General features: G+C 36.3%; 1 protein-coding gene across 1 annotated transcript in view; it reads left to right on the top strand.

Annotated features, from left to right (window-relative positions):
* UBE3C (ubiquitin protein ligase E3C) overlaps window positions 1-25,800 on the top strand; it is a 245,604-nt gene that overhangs the window by 25,258 nt on the left and 194,546 nt on the right. The window contains exons 2-5 of the mRNA XM_007952569.1: window positions 14,924-14,977; window positions 18,901-18,975; window positions 19,459-19,605; window positions 25,201-25,316. Coding sequence (XP_007950760.1) covers window positions 14,924-14,977; window positions 18,901-18,975; window positions 19,459-19,605; window positions 25,201-25,316 — 392 coding nt within the window. The remainder of the gene's footprint in view (window positions 1-14,923; window positions 14,978-18,900; window positions 18,976-19,458; window positions 19,606-25,200; window positions 25,317-25,800) is intronic.

Genomic DNA, 25,800 nt, shown 5'->3' on the forward strand with positions numbered 1-25,800 from the left:
TACAAGTGGTTCCACACCTTTTTTAAAGGGAGCTTATCTTACAGACTGCTCCACTTTTCCTCCTTTCCTCCTTTAATAATACATCTCAGAGATCATTCCAGATCAGTGTAAATAGATATCCCACATTCTTTTAAGAGGCTATATGACATCCCATGTAATGAATGTTCCATAATTTATTTAACTGTCATTTATTTTAATGGCCATTTAGATTGTTTTTAGTCACCACTAGGACGTCTTAGTCTTTTGGTAATTCATACAACATTGCAGCAACTCTCCTTGTATATGTGCCAATAATATCTGTAGATTAAATTCCTGGAAGTAAAACTGCTAGGCCAAAAGTTATATACCTTTTACATTTTAATAGATATTTCCAAATTTTCGTTCAGAGGTCCTGTCAGAGCATGAAGTGGCTATTTTCCTGTATCTTCACTTGCATAGTGTATTATCTTTTTATGGTTCCTAATTAGATAGATAAAAAGATAATACACTATGCAAGTGAAGATACAGGAAAATAGCCACTTCATGCTCTGACAGGACCTGGTTCCTAATTAGATAGATGGGAGCTCTGGTAGCATAGTGGCTAAGGCACTTGACTGCTCACCAGATGGCTGGCGGTTCAAACCCATCAGCCACTCCTCGGAAGGAAGGTTGGGCAATCCTACTTCCGTAGTGATACTGCCTCGGAAACCCAAGGAGGGGTCGCTATGAGTCAGGGCTGACTTGACGGCACATAACAACAACAACAACAATTAGATAGATTAAAAAAAAATCTTATTTAATTGTAGTTTTCATTGCATTTCTCTGTAATATGAATAAAGTTGAAGTTATTGTGTTTAAAAGATATGTGTACATATTTTCCCACATAGTGTTTATTAAAAAAAACCCAAACAGTTGCATTAAATCAGTTCTTACTCATGGTGACCCTGTGTATATCAGACTGGAACTGTGCTCATAAGGTTTTCCAAAGTAGATCAATAGGCCTTTCTTCCAAGGCACCTGTAGGTGGACTCAAACTGCCGATCTTTTGGTTAGCAGCTGCTAAAGGAACAGGGAGGCCACATCTTCTGACTTCCTCTAACCCCACAAGAGGAAGACAGAATCACCATCAGTAGCCCAAGGCCTATTCTCGTGAGGCCAGACATTCCTCCCTCTAGCCCTTTCCTCAACCCTGACACCAATCGTTCCTCCTGCAGCACCCACCACCTTTCTGCTGGGTTTCATAATTCGCTGCAGTGACTACACAGAACTCACAGATTGTGGGGTTTATTAGGGAAGCACCAGGCTACAATCCAAATTCAGGAACAACGCTCAGTCTCTCAGCCCGCCATCTCTCAGCCAACAGTCTTTCATACTCTCTTTCCCAGCAGTGCGTGTCTCTCGGTATCTCTCTCAGCAATGAGTGTCTCTTGCATCTTTTTCCCAGCAGTGCGTAACTCTCAGGAGCACGTGTCTCTCAGGAACGCATTTCTCCAGGAACATGTTTCTCTCAGCAGCACATCCTTCTCAGCCAGCAGTCAGAGAGACTTCTGCCTGTAGGAGGCCTCCTTTTGAGCTTGGCAGAGTGGCCAAACTAGCCAATCATAACATCAGAATTCTAAGTACCTGAGAGAGAGCAAACTTCCCAGAACATTGCTTTGTGCCACTCTCAACAGAAATACCCCAGGTGGATAACTTTAATAATCAGGAACTCCTCAGTTGCTCACAGCAAATTCCACCATGGAGTTTACAAAGACTTGTGTCTAGAAAAGCTGTACCAGGTAATTTACTACACTGCAGCAGCCCAGTGTGTGTTAACCATTTGTACCATCCAGGGAATCCGCATACTTTTTGTAGTTTTTGCTAGTTTTCTATTTGATTGTTGATCTTTTACTATTATTATATTGTGATGATTGAGAGGTTTTACAAATAATTGTGCAGTATTACAAATGTTTATTCTCATTTAGGCTTTTGTCTTTAAACTTGGTTATGGTATTTTTCATTGTGAAAATTTTTAATTTTCATGTAATCACATTTATTATTCTTACATAAATTAAGGGCTATGTATCTTTCTTAAAAGAAAAAAAAACTGTGTTTTTTTTTTTTAAATTCCCCTATTATCTTCACATAATTTTGTATTATTACATATGTATTTTTATAAATCTTATTTATATCCATCAGGAATCTATTTTGGTATAAAGAATAAAGTTTCATTTATTTATTTTGGTCACTCAATTGTTCTAACATTGTTTATTGAGTAATGGATTCTTCTTTATAAATTTGAAATGCTTCCTTTATCACATAGTAAACCTCTATTTATATTTGAGTCTCTTTGGACTCTCTTCCACTGACTTGTCTATTCATACTTTAGCCTCATTAGTATAGGTCAGTGTTTCCCAAAGTATGGTATGTGATGATTTAGGTGATATATAAAGGAGCATTAATATTCAGTACTATTTATTTTAATATCTATTAGAAAAAAAAAATATACTAGCACATCACATCTGTGACTTTACTGAAATAATCGCTCATGATGAGGTTAGCGTAGGTAGCTTTGTGGCAAGCCACCTGGCACTAACCACATGGCAAGCATTCAGGCCTAAGAATGTTTCAGACTTTTCAGTAACTAAACCTTGGCCCTACCTATTGTCATCAAGTCGATTCCAATTTATAATGACCCTGTAGGCCAGAGTAAGGAGCTCTGGTGGTGCAGTACCTAAGGCATTTGACTGCTAACCAGAAGTTGGCAGTTCAAACCCACCAACCACTCTATGGAAAGAAGATGGGGCAATCTACTTCCGTAAAGATTTACTGCTTCAGAATCCTAGTGGGAGTTGCTATGAGTTGGAATCAACTCTATGAGAGTGGATATAGGACAGAGTAGATTTGCTTCATATGGTTTCCAGGGTTGTAAATCTTTATAGAAGCAAACTGCCTCGTCTTTCTCTCACAGAGCAGCTGATAGGTTTGAACCACCAACCTTTTGGTTAGCAGCTGAATACCTTAACTACTGCACCACCACAGCTTCTTAAAACCTTTGCCCTAACTGGGAGTATATTTGGACAGTACAGATCCTTCATGTGAATTCCTGTGTACTGAATTTCCTTTCCATTATTGTTTATTTTTCTTGTTTTTTTTAGCAGCTTGGTGAGCTGTGTTGGTATTTGTAATTTTGAATTAGGGTCATGCCTGTGCCTTTCTTTTGAGCTGCTGATTGGCCAAGCACTTACCAAACTTACTGCCAAAATTATGATTAAAAAGTTTTTGTTTTTTTTTTAAATAAAGAAGTAAAATAATTGATAAGGCTCCTCTGTTAAATGATTTAATTCACAGTATATTTATAAGATATAACCAAATAAATATTTAAAGCTGTTGTTATTCTCCTCAGGAAGTTAATACTGTTCACTGATTCCAAAGTAATGAACCCACTGGTATCTTGAACTCAGTTTATCCTTTGCCATGAGCTAAATAAACAAATCCATGAAGACATTTTATTTTCTAACTAATAAAATAGACAAAATCTTTTAAAACCCATTAATGACTTCATAACAATCAGTAACGTACACTGTGAAAGTCTATCTGCTGGGAAAAACAGAGATGGCAGAAAAAGGCATGGTTGGTTCAACAAGAGGCTTTGATACAATACATTCACCACAAGCTTTACCAAAAGCAACATCTGCTCTCTTTGGTGTCCAAAAGGCAGTGTTGTTAATCTGTGCATGCAAGAAATGTTAAGAGAAGCACTTTGTGTTATCATTCATGTTAAGGCAGGTTACTTAATTCTCTAACTTTGTGAAAGGGTGAGCAGCTACAAGTGTCTTCTCCTCCCTACCCCATTACTGAAAGCTTGCTAGAAAGTCTTCCCTTGATTATTGAGATTTGAAGAAGAACTTTTTAAATCTTTGTGGAGTAAACATTTCATCTGGAGCTACGGGATTATGGTGGAAAGAATTGTGAAAAACTTGAAAAATTTATTTTGGATGTCAAATTAAAAATATTAAATATAAAGCTCTTCATGAGTATTTCCTAAACCACTTGGGAGTATTGAATAGATAGATTCCCCTCCCCACTTGTTTTAATAACCATGAGAACATTAAGTGAGTCGTGGTGGCACAGTGGGTAAAAGCACATGGCTGCAAACTGAAAGGTCATCAGTTTGAACTCACCAGCCACTCTGTGGAAGAAATCTGTAAAAAAGGAAAACCTATGGGACAGTTGTACGCTGTCCTAAAGAGTCACTGTGAGTTGGAATTGAAGACAGCAATGGGTTTGGCTTTGGTTTATGAGGATATTACTAAATAAAATGATAGATTCAGATCAGATCTTTAATAGTTTCCTTTCTTTTTCTTTTTTAAATATTTTGTTTTTTATTTTTTTTTTGGTGAAAATATACACAGCAAAATAGGTTCCTATTCAACAGTTTCTATACATAATATTCAGTAACATTGGTTACATTTCTTTTTTTTTTAATCCCCCCCAATATTTTGTTGTGTTTTAGGTAAAAATATACACACCAGATTGGACTCCCATTTAATAATTTTTATATAGATTATTCTGTGATATGGTTTATAATTTTTACAATGTGTCATCATTTACATTATTTCCATTGTGTTTGTTCTGTTTCCTTTGATCTGTCTTCCCTTTCCCTCCTTGCATTCTCATATTTGCTTTTGAGTAAATAAATGTTCATCAGTTGGTCTCATAGTTAACTATGTGTAGGACATTACAGTCAGTCCTTGGGTTACAAACATCTGATTATGGACAACTTGTGTTCGCCCTTTAATGTTATATAAATTTGCCCTTCCTTTGAAATGATTGAACCTGCAACAAATTCTTCTTCACAGTCAATCTTCACTTATTGTACAAGTAGCTTTTAAATCATTTTCAGTGAAAATGATATAAAAGTGGACATTGGATATGTCTAGTAAGTCTCTGTAACCGTGCCTCTGTTCTGGTTACCTAGTGCCGCTCTGACAAGAATATACCACGAATGGGATGGCCTTAACAAACAGGAATTTATTCTTACAATTTGGAGGCTTTAAGTCTGAGTTCAAGGTGTCATGCTCTAGGGGCTAGGTGAAAGCCCCTCAACCTTGGGGTCCAGCTCTGCCTCCTGCTCCCGGCCCACTGGAGCTAGAGGCATGTCTTCACTCAGATGGCTGGTGGCTGCTGAGGCTGAGAAGCTCCAAGGTTGACAAGTAAAACGGCACAGTCCCAGTGTCACCAGACCACACAGCAGGCCATTAACTTAAGTCCATTTTAAGTCCCATGGTCGGCAGAGCATAGCAGGCTGCTGAGCAACAACACAGCTACGTGCAGGGTCCAAGCATGCCATATGCTAGAGACTGTTCTCAAAACTTCTCCTTATATACAGGAAGCAGACTACATCCCAAAAACAGCTACTCAGCTGCTTGTGGTAGATCCCACCATGGAGTTGATTGCCAGTCTCATCATGGGGAGTAACTACCACCAGCTGCCCAGTCACTCAACCAGGCCTAGCCAAGTTGACACACAAACATAACTACCATAGCCTTCCCTGTACTTTATTATATATTTTGTAATATATGCATATATATGTAGCACACACAAATACGTATAAACATATACCTACAGATAAACCTATACATGTATGCACATGTCCTTGCGTATGCCCTCCTATACACGTACATGTATACATATCTACCCATGCAGCTAAACACATACTTTTTGGCTATTCCTACTATTTTTGCAGATTATATATCTTATACCATTTACCAAAATTGTCCGTTTTTCTTATGTACTTCTTATTGTCTTCATTTACATTGGTCATGTTGTGTAAACTTCACTCGCTTTTCCTGTCACCAAAAATAACAAGTGTCTACTATCTAGAAAGTGATTCCCCCTCCCTTTTCTCCCATCTCTGGAAACCATCAAATAACATTGTTTTCTGTGTATATATCTGTTCCTGACTTTTTATAATAGTGGGACCATGTAATATTTGTCCTTTTATGATTGACTTAAAGGAGCTCTGGTGGTGCAGTGGTTAAAGCATTTAGCTCCTAACCAAAGGGCAGTGGTTCAAACCCACCAGCCACTCCATGGGAGAAAGATGAGGCAGTAAAGAGATTTTCAGCTTTGGAAACCTTATGGGGCAGTTTTACTCTGCCTTATATGGTTGCTATGTGTCGGAATTGACTCAGTAGCAATGGGTTTGGATTTTTTGGTTTTGTGAATGATTTATTTCATTCAGCAAAACGTCTTCCAGATTCATCCAGGTTATAAAATGTTTCCCAGACTCATCATTATTCTTTATAGTTATATAATATTCCATGGGTGTGTGTGTGTGTGTGTGTGTGTATAAAACAATTTGTTTATGCTTTCATCCACTGATGAATGCTTAGTTTTCTTTCCATCTTTTTGCTATTGTGGATAATGCTTCAATGAACATAGTGTGCATGTGTCTATATTTCTTAGATAAATACCTAGGAATAGAATTGCTGGATTGTAAGGTTTTCATTCCAATTGCTGGATTGTAAGGTGTCTAGCTTTTTGAGGAAGCACCATAGTGATTATACCCTTTCATAATCCTGCCAGCAGTGTTCTAATCTCTCCACAACATCACTAGCATTTGTTTTCTGTTTTTTTGGTTATTGCCCTTTTTGCAGAGGTCATTGTAGTTTTGATTTGCAACTCTAATGGCGAATGATTACAGGCATGTTTTCATATTATTTGTTGGTTGCCTGAAATTCCTTTTTGGTAAAGTGTCTATTCATGTCCTTTGCCCGTTTTTTGATTGGATTGTTTGTCTTTTTGTGTTGAGTTGTTGAAGTTTTTTATATATTTTAGAGATTAGATATATCACTGCCAAAGATTTTTCCCCATTCTCTAGGTTCTCTTTTTACTCTTTTGGTAAAGTCTTTTGATGAGCTTAAATATTTAAGTTTTAGAAGATCCTAGTTATCTAATTCATCTTCTAGAATTTGTGTATTTTTAATTGTGTTTGATAAGACTATTTATGCTGAAAATTAGGTTCCCAAGTTTTGACCCTATGTTATGTTCTAGGACTTTATAGTTTTACCTTTAACGTTTAGGTCTTTAATCCATTTTAAGTTAGTTTTTTGGCATGGTGATAGGTATGGATCCTGTTTCATTTTTCTGCAAATGGTTATCTAGTTTGTCAGTACCATTTGTTAAATAGACTGTTTCTTCCCCAATGAATGAACTTCAACCCTTTGTTGAAGATCCTCTGCCCACAAATGGATAAATATACTTCTGGGTTCTCAATTCTTTTCCATTGATCTGTGTATCTATCATTGAACAGTACCAGGGCATTTTGATTACTGTGGCTTTATGTAGTAAGTTTTGAGGTAAGGAAGTGTGAGGCCTCCTACTTTGTTCTTCTTTAATATTTATTTAGCTATTTGGGGCATCTTTCCTTTCCATATATAGTTGTAGATTAGTTTTTCCTTTCATTAAAGAATGTTCCTGGGATTTGGATCAAGATTTCATTATATTGAACTTACTTTAGGTAGGATTGACATTTTAACAATGTTAAATCTTCTAACTCATGAGCATGGAGTTTTTTTTCCATTCATGTAGGTCTCTTTCAGTTTCTTGCAGTAGTGTTTTATAATTTTCCTTGTATAAGGAAAACTTGTATATTTTGTGTCCCTCTAAAAAAACTCATTGCCGTTGAGTAGAATTGACTCATAGAGACCCCTCCTTGGGTTTCCAAGGCGATATCTCTACGGAAGTAGATTGCCTATTGTGTCCATGGTTAGGTTTATTCCTAGGTATTTTATCCTTTTGGGGACTATTATAAATAAAATTGTTTTCTTAATTCGCTATTTGGAGTTGTCCTTCTTAGTGTAGAGAAACCTAACTGATTTTTGTACATTGATTTTGTACTGTGCTACTTTGCTGAAACCTTCTATTCCAGTATCTTTCTTGTAGAGTCTTTTGGATTTTCTATATATATAGGATCATATCACCTGGGAATAAGTATTGTTTTACTTCTTCCTTACCAATTTGGATACCCTTCATTTTCCTTTCTTGCCTTATTGCTGTGGCTAGGACTTTCAATACAATACTGAATAAGAGTGGTAATAAAGGGCATCCTTGTCTTGTTTCCATTCTCAAGGAGAATGCTCCTAATCTTTCTCACCTGACAATAATGTTGGCTGTTGGTTTTTCATATATGCTTTAATTATTTTGAGCAATTTCCCTTCTATTCATTTCTATTTCACTGAGTGTTTTTATCAGGAAAAGATACTGGATTTTATTAAAATACTTCTTCTGCATCAAGATGATCGTGTAATTCTTTTCCTTTGTTTTATTTATGTGGTGGATGACGTTGATTGATTTTGTAATGTTGAACCCTAACATCCCTGGAATGAATCCCACTTGATCATGATGTATTAATTTTTTGATATACTGTTGAATTCTGTTGGTGAGAGTGCATTGCTTGTCTGTGCTGCTGTTGGATGGTGTGTTCTGTATGTGTGTTCTAGCCATAGTCTTTGTGTCTTCCACCAGATGACTGGGTAGAACTATGCAAATATAAGGTGCTAGTGGCCAACAAAGGGATTAGATAGCTTGCTAATGTAAATAAGACACATGGTGCCCTTGTAGGGGTGGGGCTGTGCAAATAAAGTGTATGGAACCCTAATGTGAGGATTGGTTAGTTTTGCCATCTCACTAGGGTTAAAATGAGCTATCCCAGGGTATAAAAGGGAGATTTCACTACCATCAAGACAGAGAAGATGTGGGAGTAGAGTACATCCTTGGACCCGATATCCCTGTGCTGAGACAAGGGCATAGAGATGGCAGCAGCAGAACCAAAAATCAGCATGAGTTGGAGAGACAGGCTTACCAGCCCACAGAGCATGAAAGCTGAGTGCCTTTGGGCAGGAGGCTTGCTAGTGGAGTGGAGTCATCTAACGGCAGGGCTAAAAGAGCTTGTAACATTTCCCCAAGCAGGGCAGAGGCCAGGCTGAGAGACTGAGGCCAAAGAGAAGTATGCCTGCAGGCATGGCCAAGGGGAGTCTGAACCTGAATGTAACCTGTTGCTTCCCTAATAAACCCCATGTTATGTGCCATCGAGTTGGACTCGACTCATAGTGACCCCTCCTTGGGTTTCCAAGGCAGTATCACCACGGAAGTAGATTGCCCAACCTTCCTTCACAGGAGTGCCTGGTGGGTTTGAACCGCCAGCCTTCTGGTTAGCAGTCAAGTGCCTTAGGCACTATACTACTGAGCTCCTAATAGTGGTGAATATTGTCTGTGAGTTCTGTGTGGCCGTTGCAACAAATTGTCGAACCCAGAAGAGAAGTATACAGTGCCATGGGAAGGATGGTCGGTGTTGGAATTGGCAAAAAGTTTGGAGGGTGGCAGCATGTCTGGCCTCATTGGAATAAGGCTTGAGCTGCTGATGGTGATTTTGTCTCCTTGTCACGAAGTCAGAGGAAGTCAGAGGATGACATCCCCATATCTTTTTATAATGTTTATGAGATTGAGTTGATTGTGTTTAGATCTTCTGTATCTTTGTTGAATTTCTTTCTAGTTCTGTCCATCATCAAAATTTGTGTATTAAAATCTCCTGTTATTGTAGAACTGTATTACTCTTTCCGATTCTGTTAAGAGTTTGTTTTTGTATTTTGGAGCTCTGTCACTGGGTACATAAATATATATTTGTTATTGTTCTGCCTCCTTGTTAGATTGACCCTTTAATCATTATATAATGCTCTTCCTTGTCTCATAGTGGATTTTCATATAAAGTCTATTTTATCGGAGATTAAAATTAACACTCCTGCTGCTCTTTTTTGGTTTCTGATTGATTTACGTATAGTTTTTCCATCCTTTGGCTTTTAACCTATTTATGTCTTTGTGTCTAAGGTGTGTATCTTCTAGGAAATGTATTGATGGGTCTTTCTTTTTTAATGCGCTCTACCACTCTGTCTCACTTAATCCATTTATATATTCAGTGTGATAGGTATGAATTCACTGCTGACATTTTGTTGTACTTTTTGGTAGTGTTAACAATTTCTTTGTTTCTTTTAGTTCTGTGATGACTTATTTTTGTATAACATTTTATTTTCCTATCATTCATTTTTGTTTCTGTGCCTAGTGAGTCTTTTATATTGTCTTCTTTATTTTGATGAGTAGATGTATTAATTTTCTTTATGTTTATAAATTTACCTTTATTTTACTATGTTTAAAACAGTCTTACAGCTTGAAATTGCCTTGAATTCCTCTCCAAATGGAGGTTGTATAACTATACCATTTATTCTCCCTTTTTGTTTCAAAGTTTTCATTGTTTCCAGGTTAGCATGTCTGGTTCATTGTAATCAGTTTTGCAGCTTTATTTTAATTTTGTCAAGTCTTCATCTGGGTTGGGAGCTCTGGTAACATAGTGCCTAAGGCATTTGACTGCTAACCAGAAGGGTGGTGGTTCAAACCCACCGGCCACTCCTCAGAAGGAAGGTTGGGCAATCTACTTCTGTAGTGATACTGCCTCAGAAACCCAAGGAGGGGTTGTTAGGAGTCGCATCTGACTCAATGGCAGTGAATTTTTTTTTGGGGGGGGGTTTATCTAGGTTGATATTTTGGTCATGCTGTTACGTATTTTAATCTCACATTGTTGTCTGATGTTTTTGGTTCTCTGTCTAAATGATACCTTTTAAGATTTTTTGTAAGGCTGGCCTGGTTTTTACAAATTCCCTTCATTTTTGCTTATCTGGAAATTTCCTAGTTTTACTATCATTTTTGAAAGACAGTTTTTCTGGATATATGATCCAGAAATTGGTTGACAATTCTTTTCTTTCAGGATTTTACATGTGTCATCCCATTGCCTTCTTCCCCGCTACATTTCTTAGGGGTATTTCATTTTGCACAAACTGCTTTCAGAATTCTTCCATTGTCTTTGGTTTTGGAAAGTTTAGTTATGATACGTCTCAGTGAATTTCTATTGGGGTCTTCCCTATGTAGGATCTTTTGAGTTTCTCATCTTTCACTGTATTTAGGAAGATTTCTGTCAATCTGCCAATATATCTTCAAAAATTCTCTTTGTAAATTTTTTCCCCTCCTTTTCTGGAATTCTGTTATGTCTAAATTACTCCTCTTTATGTTATCCCACATGACTCTTGGACTTTCTGCATTCTTTTTTCCAGTTATTCCTCAAAAAAATTAGTATAAAATAATTTCCCCTTTATTTCACTGATTCTTTCTTCCATTGATTCAGTTCTACTTCTGTGTCATTTCATAATCTATTTCTGGTTTTGTTTTGTTTTGTTTTTTGGTAAATCTTGTTGTTTTTGTATGGTTTTAAACTGTCTGTTTAGTTTGTCGTTTTGTTCTTGCATTGTTTTCCTAAGTTCTAGGGTTTTGCCTGTGTTTTCCTTATCTCTTTGAGGAGCCTAAATATAAGTCTTCTGAATTCCTTCTCAGGTAGTTTTATTATCATTTCTTCATTAGGAAAGTTTTCTGTCCCTTTATTTTGCTCACTTGATTGAGCCATCTTATCTTGTTTTTTTTCATATGATTTATTATGATTTGTTGACTCCAAGGCATTAAGGTGTTTATTTGTTTATTTATACATTGTTGTATTGACTTTATGATAATTTATTTTGTCTTTATTTTTCTGTTTGGTTTGTTTTACCAGCTTTGTTTTTTTCTTTTTCTCTTTAGAATGTCTCTCTTCCTTTGTATTATTTTAGTTGTTGCTTTGTGGTATTGGTCTGTGTGTGACTTTAGTGATATCATTTGGGTGGGCTTGATTTCCTATCACTAGTGAATATGGTAAGGAGCTCTGGTGGCATAGTGGATAAGGCATTTGGCTACTAACCAGAAGGTCAGCAGTTCAAACCCACCAGCTGCTCTGTGGAAGGAAGATAGAGCGGTCTACTTCTGTAAAAATTTACAGCCTTAGAAACCCAGTGGAGGTCACTATGAGTCGGAATCGACTTGATAGCAGTGAGGTTTTTTTGGTGGTTGCAAAAACGGCAAGGAGGCCACATGTTCTGACCTCCTCTAACCCTACAAGAGGAAGACAGGATTACGAGCAGTAACCCAAGGCCTATTCCTACAAGGCCAGCCATGGTGCCTCCCTCCAGCCCTTTCACCAACCGTTCCTCCCAAAGCACCCACCTCCTCTCCTCTGGGTTCGATAATTCGATGCAGTGGCCACACAGAACTCATGGATTACAGGGTTTATTAGGGAAGCACCAAGCTACAATTTGAGTTCAGGAAAAAATGCTCAGTCTCTCTCTCCAGCCCACCATCCCTCAGCTGACAGTCTCTCACAGTCTCTTTCCCAGCAGTGCTGGTCCCTCGGTGTCTCACTCAGCGATGTGTGTCTCTTGCGTCTCTTTCCCAGCAGCACGTGTCTCCTTCAGGAACGCGTGTCTCTTTCGGCAGCATGTCTTCCTCCACCAGCAGTCAGAGAGAGAGTTCTGCCTCCAGGAGGCCTCCTTTTGGGCCCGAAACGATGGTCAAACTAGCCAATCATAGCATCAGAACTCTAAGCACCTGAGAGAGAGTGGGAACCTCCCAGAACATTGTATTGTGCCACGCCCAACAGAAATAAACCAGGTGGATAGCTTCAGCAATCAGGAGCTCTTCAGTTGCTCATAGCAAATTCCACCTTGGAGTTTACAAACACTTATGGGTAGAAAAGCCACACAAAGTAATTTACTACACTGCAGTGGTTCTTGTCCATGTGTGAGTCCTCTGTAGTTAGGTTTGTATGTCTTTCCTTATAGGATTGAATGCAGGTAGGAGAACAGGTTGTTGTTACTATGTGCTGTTGAGTCGGACTCGACTCATAGTGACCCCTCTGAGGTGGTATCACTGCGAAAGTAGATTGCCCAACCTTCCTTCCGAGGAATGGCTAGTGAGTTTAAACCACCAGCCTTCTGGTTAGCAGTTAAATGTCTTAGGCACTATGCCACCGGAGCTGCCACATGATGGTATAGGTGGTATTAAAAAAAAAAAAAAAAAGACCTCTCCTTGGATTTCTGAGGTGGTATCACTACAGAAGTAGATTGCCCAACCTTCCTTCCAAGGAAGGGGTATATGTATATGTATATAAACATTTGCTGTTTGAACATTCTTCACATGTACTGTTCAATGACATTTATTTATGTTCATCATGTTGTTCAACCATCATGCTTATCCATTCCCCAATTTTTCCATCACAAAAGTGCATTTAAGCTATTACTATTCATTTTTTTAGACTGCTTTATTTAATTCTTAGGAAATGTTCATTTATTCTATTAATATTTTTTAATACCTATATATGCCAAATATTGAAGTAGATTATATGAGAATATGGTGTTAAGCAGAACCAGATGTGGTCCTTGCACTCATAGAACATTTAGATTAGAGACTACTAGTTTATTTACGGAGTCAATAGTTGTTCAGGGATAGAATTCTTGCCTTTCATGCAGGGGAGTCTGGTTTGATTCCTGGTCAATGTATCTCATGCGCAGCCACCATCCGTTGTCAGTGGAGACTTGTGTGTGGCTATGAGGCTGAACAGGTTTTAGCAGGGCTTCCAGACTAAAATGGACTAGGAAGAAAGTCCTGGAGATCTACTTCTGAAAATGAGCCAGTGAAAACCCTATGGATCCCTATGGTTCAGTGCACAACCAATCATGAGAGTGGAACAGCATTTATTCTGTTCAGTGTATGGTGTTACCATGAGTTGGGGACCAACTAGATGGCAGCTTAACAGCAAGCTTATTTATAAGTTGAAGTAAATGTGGAAACTGTCGTTTTGCCAAAGCACATTATTTTAAGGAATTTTATCTGTTTAAAAGTAATCACATACTTAGCATAATTTAAATCTGGATATATGGAGATAGGAAGAAAAAATTACAGACATACTCATATTCTTATTCAGTCTATCTTTTTATCTAGAAGCTCCCCATAATTCTAAATGGCATAACTTTCTTTGCACTTTTTATGTTAAATTTTCTGTTTAGTCCTCCTCCTTTTAATTAATCAGTGAATTTTAAAACAAGGTATTTGTCTACCTTTAGCATGTGGCAGAAGGATTTTTATTTGAAATTCAAGAAATTCAATTTTCTATAATGTAAAATACCCAGAGGATTTGTTTCTTTAATTTCATATTTTAACATTGAAAAACTTACTTTAATTCTACATATTGTGTTTATATGTCAGTGTATAATTTTAAGTTGGCTTAATGGTTCCTTTTCTGACATTTTTCTGATGAAGTATATGTTTCTGTTAAGAGATAAAAGTTTATTGTTTTTTTCTTCTCGATTCATATGTAATATCTTGACCTTTACTTTTATTTTGGATTAAATTTAAAATAATTAAAATGTCCACATATTATAGATTTGAACAGTTATTTTTTTTGTAGGGGGTGTTGTCCTTAAGTGTTTTTCATGTATTTGAAGTGTTTATTTCATTTCCTTCTGCAAACTAAATAATTTTGTTCAAAATTTAGTTTTACTTATTATAGAAAAAATATTTAAAAATTTATTAGCAATAAAATTTGATTTTTATTGACATTTTTATTGAGATAATTGTAGATTCATATGTATTTGTAAGAAATAATACAGAGAGGTGTCTTGTACATCTCATCCAATTTCCTTTAGTAGTAATATTTTGCAAACCTGTAAGTATAATGCTACAAGGATATTGACATTGATACAATAGACCAGTATTATTCACATTTCCTTAGTTGTACTTGAGCTTTCTGAGTATGTGAAGAAATTAGATTTTATTCTCACAAAACTACTGAAATATTAAATTAGATCTGTGACCTTGGAAAAGTCAGTTAACTTCTTGTTCCTTAGATTTCTCATCTCAATAACTAAAACAGTTTGATTGGTTTGATCTTTAAAATCGTTTCTGAGTCACAAGGGTATATAATTTTTGTATGAGAGTATTTTAAAATTTGAAAGTATAACCCTTTATTTCTTTTTCTGTTTTTTGCATTTAGGAAGAAAAGGCTTCACTTTTACATCGAACTCAGGAAGAAAGAAGAAAGAGAGAGGTAAAACGGTTTTGTCACACTCTTCTGTAGATATAAGCTTTTTCCTACAGCATTCAATTAAACCGTGGTTTATTGGTATGTATATTATCTGACAGTTCACATTTACAATGGTAGTAAAAAAAATCTATTTTGTGTGTCAATGACATATGTATGACAGTAACAAACGCTGAGTTGTGAGGTAAAAATAATGCTTTCACCTTGTTAATGGTTAAGGTTACGTTTCAACTTGGCTGGGTCATAATTCTCATTGGTTTTGAGTTATGTAATGATTCAGTGTAACAGTTACATAATGATGTAGCCATTTTCCATTTTGTGATCCTATGTGTCTTCCATTTTCACATAATGGCCTGGTCTTTGGAACCTAACCATGTCAATAAATGAGATGTGGGTGTAATATATAGTAAGCATTAGGATCATTTCTGGATTTGTTGGATTTTAAAGTAAGTAATTTATTGTGGAATCTATATAGAGAAAATAGACTAAAAAGGCAGTTTCCAGAATGGGGAGAAATGACTTTTAGTTGATTCCCTTGCTTATTATATGGTTTCCAGAAGATCTAGAAAGGCTTAGTATATAATATTTCTATTTCATCAAGCAAAAGGAGAAAACTTACTATTAAGGAATGTATCTTAACCACTTGTAAAGAAAATAAAAGATGGGAACTGATGCTATTCTTTGTTTTAAGCTTTACCTTATGGTTCATCTTTCTGGTTATCTTAGTTATCTAGTGATATTCTGACAGAAATACCACAAGTGAATGGCTTTACCAAACAGAAATTAATTCTCTTACAGTTTAGGAAACTGGAAGTCTGAATTCAGGGTGCTGGTTGTAGGAGGTTCCCAGCACAGGGACCCTGGGTCCAAAGGAGGCACTCTGCTCCCACCTTTTCTTTCTTGGTGGTAATAGATCCTCTCTCTTGCTTGTTTCTCTCCTTTTATCTCTTGTAAGATAAAAGATGTTACAGGCCACATGACAGGGAAACTGTCCTTGAATCAAGTTTGTGAAGAGAGGTTACATCCTACCCTAATTCTCACAACTGATTGGGTTATCACATGGGATCGCATCCTGGGGTATGATTACATAAATATCAAATTACATCATTACATAACTGCCAGACCACTAAGAATCAAGGCTCAGCCAAGGTGACACATATCTGGGGTGGGGGTGGGGGGTCACAAATCAATGCATGACACTCGTGATAATTTCTTAAAATGGTTTTGCTGATTTTTCAGCAATTGTGTTATCTTATGACCTGCTGTTCTAGGTAGAATTTTTTTTTTTTTTTTAATTTTTTATTTTGCAACTCATTCATTCCTTCAACAAATATTTATTGAGCGTGTATCATGTACTAGGTACTATTCTGGTTTCTGGGTGTACAGATAATGAATAAGACAGATAAGTTTCCTGCTTAGTAGTAGAAGATAAGGTTGGGCAATCTACTTCCATAGTGATAACTGCCTCCGCAACACAAGGAGGGGTCTCTATGAGTCCGGTGGACTCTAGGGGTCGACTCTACCGCACATAACAACAACAACAGTAGAAGATAGTAGCTAAGATCCTGAGATTGTGATAAGTGGTATGAAAACAATAGAATAATGTGATATTAACTGAGAAGGGCTTCTTTACATAGGGTGATTAGGGAGGGACTCTGAAAAAGTTAATTCCTGAAGGATGAGAAAGAAGGTGCCTTGTGAAAAGCTAGAGGAAGAGCTTTCTTGGTAAATAGAACAGCATATGCAAAGAAGGACTTTAAGAAATGGTTTCTCAAACTCTGCACCATTGACATTTTGGGCCATAATTCTTGTCAGGGGGACTAGCCTATACATTTTAGGATGTTTAGAAGCATCCAGGATTTCTACCCACTAGATTCTCCAGCATTCCCTCCCCCTAATTGGGACAACCAAAAATGTCTCCAGAGGTTACTAAATGTTCCCTGGCTGGGAAAATTGTTCTTGGTTGAGAATTACTGCTCAACCATAAAAAGTGTCTTTCATCTGTTTTAGAAAATACACAGTTCTCTTCCAGTAGTACTGTTATTCCATTCTCCCTTTCTTCTCCTTGGATTCAAATTAAAAATGACCCTGTCATTATGTCTCATATGTATATTCTTTTCTGTATATTTGTCAGTTTTAGAATTGTCTTTGATTCTTTTTATTTATTTATTTTTTTAATATTTTCCTGTTCTCTTTTAGCTTGTTGAAGAAATCTTAGATTTTAAAGATAATATATAAACTCCAGTATTTGGCTCTCCTTTGGGTCTGTTTCTTTTGTTTGTTTGTCTTCTTGATTTTCAGTTTTTGTCTTTTGCATGGCTGATTATTTTTATTTGAATGATAGACATTATGAAAGACAAATTGAAGAAATATTTGCTTCTGGTAGACAGTAAAAGTTGGGATAAATCATCTTTAACTAATAAAGGATTGATCTGTTTTGAAACTACACTTATGTCCTTTTGAGGATTGTTTTTATTTCCCATTCACCTTTACCCCTAAGGTACAGCCCTTTAGGTCCTAACCAAAAGGCTGGGGGTGTTACCAAGATTCTCTTCTCAGTGGACAACTGAATGAATAAAAATAAGTGATTAAAAATTCATGGGAAGATATATGCACTTTTAATTAAGTCTTACAATCATTATAGTAACTGATAGATTCTAAAACTTAAAGCTCAGGTGTTTCCTTGTTATAACCATTTCAAGTACAGGGAGTACACTTGAATGATATGATGATATGATGGTATTCTCTAATCCAGTGCTTGTGTGAGTGAATATGTATGTGCATTCAAGCCTAGTAATTAGCATTCATAGAAGATGTGAAACAGTTTAGTGTGCTGAAATGGAGAACAGATTTTAGATTCACACCTAAATGTAAATACCAGCTCTTTCATATCTTTGGCTGTTACTTAATTTATTTGGAAATCTCAGTTCCTGCATCTTTAAAACAGGAAAAATACTTGAAGGATTATTGTGAGAATAAATATGAAGTGCCTTATAATGTGTTGGCACATAGACTTTCAAGTAATGGTAGTTGCAGTTGTTAACAATAATGAGGAAGAATATATATTAATAGGCCACTGAAAATTTAAAGACAGTTTCAAGTCAATGAAAATTGAGAAGTTATTTTTCTTTGAAACAAAGTTACCTTTAAAAATAGTTGTTTATATTGTCTGTTTATATTTTTTTATGTTTAAAACTAAAACTTCATTTTTTAAAAAAAGCATTAGTATGCTGATGAGATTGTAAAGGATGTAGCCACTTGGAAAACAAGCTGGCAGTTCCCCAAAATGTTAACAGTTATCATATGACCCAGCAATTCTGTTCTTTGGTACATGCCCATGAGAATGGAACACACATCCATGTGAAAGCTCATACCTGAATATTCATAGAAGAATTATTTATAATAGCCAAAAGGTAGGAACAACCCAAATGTGTATTGGGTAATAAATGGGTACGCAAAATATGATCTATGTGTACAATGGAATGTTATTCCTCTGTAAAAAGGAATGATATACTGGTACATCGATGAACCCTGAAAACATTATACTAAGTGAAATAAGCCGGACACATAAAAGGCCACATGTTGTGTGATTTCTGTTTGTATGAAATATCCAGAATAGGTAAATCCATAAAGAGAGAAAGGAGATTCATGGTTGCCAGCAGCTGGGCACAGGGGGAAATGGGGAGTGACTGCTAATGAGTATAGGGTTTCTTTTTGGGCTGATGAAAGTATTCTAAAATTAAATAGTGGTGTTTTTGTACAACTCCATGAATATATTAAAAACCACTGAATGGTACACATTGAGAGTGAATTTTTTGGCATATGAATCATGTTTCAATACAGCTTTTTCTTTTTTTTTTTTTAAATTTCATTCCCTAAGTGTTATTTTCACTGATTCTGATTTCAATCTTTTTCCCTCCATTATTTAGGAAGAAAGGCGAAGATTGAAAAATGCAATAATTATCCAGTCATTTATTAGAGGCTATAGAGACAGAAAACAGCAAGTAAGTTTGTTTTTAATACTGAGAAAGAACTAGGAGGGCATGTCAGAACTTATTTTAAATATGACATTGTTATTGTAAGTAGCATCTACTTTATATGTATTTTTGTACCCATTTAGTGAAAGCTAATGCTAATAATAATACTTTTCCCCTAATTAATTTTTTAGTTATGTTAATATTTACAATTAGGTCAGTTTTTAGGTAATTTTTACATGATAAAATATAAACATGGGCTATACCACACATGATATTAGAAGGTAGTAGTGGAAGATTTTGTTAGTGGGTTGTTTAAAGGCCATTGTGATATTGTAAGATTTTTTTTTTTGTTTTGTTTTATATTTTACTGATAACTTCACTATAACAGCATCTTAATTGTCAGTTTTCCCCATTCCTATAAAAACATTTACCATATACTTAGAACAGAAAATTATATACCTATGTAATATGCTTATATATATGTATATCTTGTGGTTGTTTTGTTTTCAGTATTCTATCCAAAGAAGTGCATTTGATCGTTGTGCTAATTTGTCGCAGTCTGGTGGCACATTTTCCATTGCTAATGGTCACAACCTTACCCTTTTGGTAAGGCAGCTTCTGTTTTTTTACAAACAGAATGAAGACTCAAAACGTTTGGTGAGTGCTAACTATGTTTTTGCTTATTCTTGTTTATATATTTCCCAACCTTTTTTAAAAAAAGTAGACATGGAGTATCTGATGAAAAGTCAAATAACCCCTCTAACAAGTTTTAGCCTTTATAAACTTTTTTTAGCCATCTGTTAATTTTATGGGAATAAGAGAAGTTTTAACAATCTGTTTTACCTTTTAAAACATAAATGCAAATTTTCAATAGGACTTTTTCATTATGGAAAGTTTCAAATATTGAAAAGTAGGGAGACTAATATGTTGACCTACTTACCCTGTCAGAACCCATTATTGAGCCTAAGCAATCATCATTTCACATATAGCCTTTTACACCTTTGCTTTAGGTCACTGTGAAGCAAATCCTAAATGTCATATATTATTATCTTTAAAGGCTTCAGTATAAATATGTCAATATTGAGTCTCTCTTTTTTAATCACCCAAAATACCATTGTATTACCTTAAAATTTTCATAGGCTTTTGAGCTCTGGTGGTGTAGTGCCTAAAACATTTGACTGCTAACCAGAAGGGTGGTGGGTCAAACCCTCCAGGGGTTTGAAGGTTGGGCAATTGCAAAAACGGCAAGGAGGCCACATGTTCTGACCTCCTCTAATCTCACAAGAGGAAGACAGCATTACCAGCAGTAACCCAAGGCCTATTACTGCAAGGCCAGACATGCTGCCTCCCTCCAGCCCTTTCACCAACCGTTCCTCCCAAGTCACCCACCACCTCTCTCCTGGGTTCGATAATTCACTGCAGTGGCCACACAGAACTCACAGATTATAGGGTTTATTAGGGAAGCACCAGGCTACAACTCAAGTTCAAGAAAAATGCTCAGTCTCTCTCCCAGCCCACCGTCCCTCGGCCAACAGTCTCTCAGAGTCTCTTTCCCAGCAGCACTGGTCCCTCGGTGTCTCACTCAGCAATGTGTTGTCTCTCGCGTCTCTTTCCCAGCAGCACGTGTCTCTTTCAGGGGCGCATGTCTCTCTCAGCAGCACGTCTTCCTCCACCAGCAGTCAGAGAGAGTTCTGCTTCCAGGAGGCCTCCTTTTGAGCCCGGCAGTGTGGTCAAACTAGCCAATCATAGCATCAGAACTCTAAGCACCTGAGAGAAAGTGGGCATCTCCCAGAACATTGTATTGTGCCACGCCCAACAGAAATACTCCACGTGGATAACATTTACAATCAGCTTCTCAGTTGCTCATTCCACCACTGAGTTTACAATGACTTATGGGTAGAAAAGCCATACTAAGTAATTTACTACACTGCAGCAATCTACTTCTGTAGTGATGCTGCCTGGGAAACCCAAGGAAGGATCACTATGAGTTGGATCAGACTCATCAGACTCGAGGGCATTGAGAGAGTTTTGATGTTATCATTGATAAGGAAAGTTCTGTATTCATGGTTGTTGTTGTTGTTGTTATGTGCCAACAATACAGACCCGACTCATAGCGACCCTCCTTGGGTTTCCAAGGTGGTATCACTACGGAAGTAGATTGCCCAACCTTCCTTCCGAGGAGTGGCTGGTGGGTTTGAACCACCAGCCTTCTGGTTAGCAGTCAAGTGCCTTAGGAACTGTGCTACCAGAGCTCCTGTATTCATGGTAGAAAATATAAATACATGCATAGGTGGATAATTTGTTTTAAATGGAACTTGTTATTACATCTAGTTTTCTAATATTTTTAGGAAATATTAAAAGGTATACATGTATTAGGTTAAATATATATTTATTGTTAGAAATTTGTATTACCTATAGTAGATATTTCAAATGTATTAAATGGTGAGTATGCAATGAAAAATAAGTTTTCCATGCTTCAACCATATATCCCAGAGAAATCCCCAAATGAAACATAAGTACAGAGGACAAAAGGTTACTGTACTGCTTAACTGGTATTTACCCTCATAACGCAACATTGCTTCTTAAAGAGAGCTAGGCTGAATCATGGGAAGAAATTCCTTTCCATAAATTAGAATCCTGTGGAACAGAGTAGAACTGCCCCATAGGATTTTCAGGGCTGTAAATATTTATGGAAGCAGACTGCCACATCTTTCTTCTGAGGAGCAGCTGGTGGCTTCAAACTGTCACTGTTTGGGTTAGCAGCTGATTGCTTAACCACTGAACCACCAGGATCCTTGCATAATCAGTCTAGAGAGGTAATAAAAGTGCCTTAATCCTCCCACACACATGTTCCTTAAGTGGAAGCTCTTTCCCAGGCTTTCTATTTCAAGTGTATGAGAGAAAGAATCAGAAAAGTACAAAAACACATCATCTGGCTTGCTTTCTGGATGAGGTTTCTCAGTCCTCATAATACTAATCTTGTGAATGAAAGATCACAAAGGAGCCGAAACACATGGGTGTTCCCTGGATAGCTATTGATTTGTCTCTCTAGAGTACCCATTTCCTTCAGAGAACTGTTCCTGTCATACTCAGTGTACAAGGTCTAATCAGCGATCCCCACATGGTTTCTAAAAGTGGTGACATTGCACAGTACTACTTCAGAAGTCAGCAATGAAAAGCTTGGACATAAATGTTTGACTCTAAGCCTTAAGCAAATATATAAAACAAATCGCTCATGTATAGATTTGGAAACCATCTAATAACAAATAAAAATAAATGTAATCAAACCTGATTAATGGTACCAAAAAAAAAAAAAAAAGTGAACTTGAACGTTTATTAAGTTTGCAAATAAAATTGCAAGAAAAATAAATTAAATATGGAGGGAAAAAAGTCTCCTGCCCCAGTCTTTAAGTTTCCTGATTCCCCAATCTAGGAGCAAAACTGATGCCAATTTTGATAGTGTTTCGAAGACATTCATTGCCAAAATAAATATATATGGCTATATATCCCATCCTCACCTCTTCCCTTTATTTTTTTAATTGCTTTCACTTCTGAAACCCATGAACTTCTTATACTATTTTGGTCTGCTTACTATAGACCTGCCACTATCCTGGGAAAGGCTTTTACTTTGCTTCTCTTTTTCCAATTTCATATCTTTTTGCATTCTTGTTTTACTTCCTCATGTAGCCTCAGCTGACTTCCTGAGAAAGGATACATGGGAAGTAAATTTTAAAAAACTTTGTTCATCTGCATTTAGCAATAATAATAATAACAGCCATAATAAGCAAGCAATGTAGTGATACTAGATGCTTTTTGGATGTATGAGGATAACCATAAACATAAATGCAATCCCCACTCTTCACTTGCCAATTCTGACACCAGTGACCCATGCAGCACTTTTTTCTTTCACCCTACCCACCTGAACTAGGTCAGATTTCACTTGACCTAACCTTTCAGTAGAAGCTCTGGTAGCATAGTGCCTAAGGCATTTGACTGATAACTGGAAGGCTAGCAGTTCAAACCCACCAGCCACTTCTCGGAAGGAAGGTTGGACAATCTACTTCTGTAATGATACGGCCTTGGAAACCCAAGGAGTGGGTCACTATGAGTTGGCTCCGACTCGACGGCAGTGAGTTTTTTTTTTTTAGCCTTTTAGTTAGGTGTGGTCTGGAGTCTTTTAGAAAATACTTACATTCCAAGCTTTTTTGTTGTTGTTATTTTGATTTTTAAACATTATCTCTCTGGAACTGAAGACAAAGACCAAGTCCTTTGGGTAAAGTTAATGTAAACCCCACAGGATAATAGTAGTACATGTGTCAAGATTATAAAATACCATACTGAAACCTACTCTGAAAAGTGTTCTAGTATATTGTCACTACTGCTTTGAGTTACTATTTATTTCAAAGACAACTTGAAACTTCTCTAGTTGATTAATATAGTTGAAGCCTTATTCTTAGAGTTCCTACAGTCACCGATTAGCTATTTATAAAAAATAGTCCCTACCTTATAACTATCTATTTTTTTTGGTACATCTTATCATGGTAATATGTGCTACATATAATGTTGCAGCACATAATTTGCTGATTTTATCATTCTTACATGTAATGTTTGCAATCCACAAAGATCTTTGTAAATAAAGATTGGATTTATAATGATACTGATAATAAAAGGCGATAATAAAACTAAAAAAAAGAGTAAAAGTTATTTGACTTATGTCAGAACTGACTTAATATGATGGAATAGTCAGAATGGAACCCTGTTGTAAGTTGGGGACTACCTGTATTTATAGTAGTTTTTATTTTGAGTTGTTCATGTATAGTACAAATTTTGAGATAAATTACATGTCAGGTAGTACAAAAAATATTTGTATCATACTGTTTCCTGGGAAAATATGGACAAGGTTCAAAACACCTCAAGGAATAATAAACTAATATTCTATTCAGAGTGGGCCACAGTGTAATTACCACTACACTAGGGTACACTCTAATTTGTTATGCAATCCTTTCTTATGCATTAATATTTAAATATTATTAAAAAAATTTACTGTTAAAGGTAAAGATAATAGGCAAAGAAAGGGTTATGTGCATATTTATATCTAGCCACATTTAAGAGGCTATCTTTTAATTTCATCTGGTTCTAAATATAAAATAACACTCTGTTTCACAAAAATATAATGGAGAAAATGGAAATGATTCCCTGTTAGGTATTGAGATTTCAAAAGTCATTAATGGCACCTACATGCATACTATGGGAGCTCTGGTAGCATAGTGCCTAAGGCACTTGACTGCTAACCAGAAGGCTGGAGATTTAAACCCACCAGCCACTCCTCGGAAGGAAGATGGGACAATCTACTTCTGTAGTGATACTGCCTAGGAAACCCAAGGAGGGGTCACTATGAGTCAGGTCTGACTCGACGGCAAATAACAACAACAACAACAACAACATGCATACTATATATAGTCAAGACTCTTGGATGCAAGTGACAGAAATCTAATTCAACATTTACTTAATAATGATTTAAGCAATCATAATGATTCTATATCTAGGAGAATGAGGAATTCTGACCAATTTGGTGACACCTGTGACCTTGTATTGGGAAGAGTGGAAACGTACAATTGCTTGCCCTACCAAAATTTTATGGAGTTGGGATTAGGAGAGCATCCAAAAGGAAAGGAGTACTAAAACACTCGCATGTAAACAGAGGAAAAAGGAATAAAGGAGAAACATACCTACTTTACGGTTAATTTGTGTTTTTTTGTTTAGTTTTATTATGTGTTGCTGATTTGTACAAATGAAAGTTTTTGTTTCAGATTGACAAGAACTTTATTTTAGTAACTAACTAGTAACTTAGCTTAATTCTGATATATTATTTTAAGATTTAAAAAAACCATACTTACTGCCATTGAGTCAAATCCAACTTACATAGACCTCCATTGGGTTTCCGAGACTGTAAATCTTTATGGAAGTAGATCACCCCATCTTCCTTCCATGGAGCAGCTGGGAGGTTTGGATTTCTTACCTTCTGGGTAGTAGACAATTGACTTATCCACTATGCCACCAGAGCGCTTTTATTTTAAGATGGGAAATCCAAAATACTATACATATACTAAGTAAAACCTTACGTAGAAGACTGACTTCTTATTTTATAAAGTATGTATTATCCTGTAAAGAAATTTGAAATATTATGGAAATTAGTAAACCATTACATTTTTATGTATTAAAGGTTCTAATTTATTTGTTTTGCTGTTTCAGATATGGATGTACCAGAACTTAATTAAATACAGTTCTCTGTTTGTCAAACAGTTGGATGGGTCTGAGAGACTTACATGCTTATTTCAAATAAAGAGGTTGATGAGCCTGTGTTGCAGGTAAATTGCAGCTTTGTCAATAAGTTTATGTAATAAGATGATCACTTTGAAAGTCTAGAGTAATATTTTTGATTTTCATTTTCTGAAACAGTGGATTTTCCACAATTGTTTTTTGACTGGAATATTTTATGTATTACAGTTTTCATTTCCTGTTGATTCTGTCCTATATGACATAGATATTGAAATGCAGATATAAATATCTTCCAAATGTTACTTTCTTTCAAGGATGCTCTGGAATTATCTTCTGAAATGTTAGATATCCTGGTTATGAATTAGCCAACTGATTGGACTCCTGATAAGAGAATGATTCTATTCTCTTAAGTATTTCTCCTAAAATATGATTTGAAAATCGCTACTTGAGAATATACCTTGTATCAGAATCTCTTAATTATGTATAACTTGGAAATAAGTCATGTCTATGACTTTGATTTAGTAAGTTATATTACCTGCATGAAAAACTAAGGTCACATCCTTACTTTTTTTT

This window comes from Orycteropus afer, unplaced genomic scaffold (genome assembly GCF_000298275.1).
Source record: "Orycteropus afer afer isolate SDZICR_OR568_19922 unplaced genomic scaffold, OryAfe1.0 scaffold00347, whole genome shotgun sequence".
NCBI lineage: Eukaryota > Metazoa > Chordata > Mammalia > Tubulidentata > Orycteropodidae > Orycteropus > Orycteropus afer.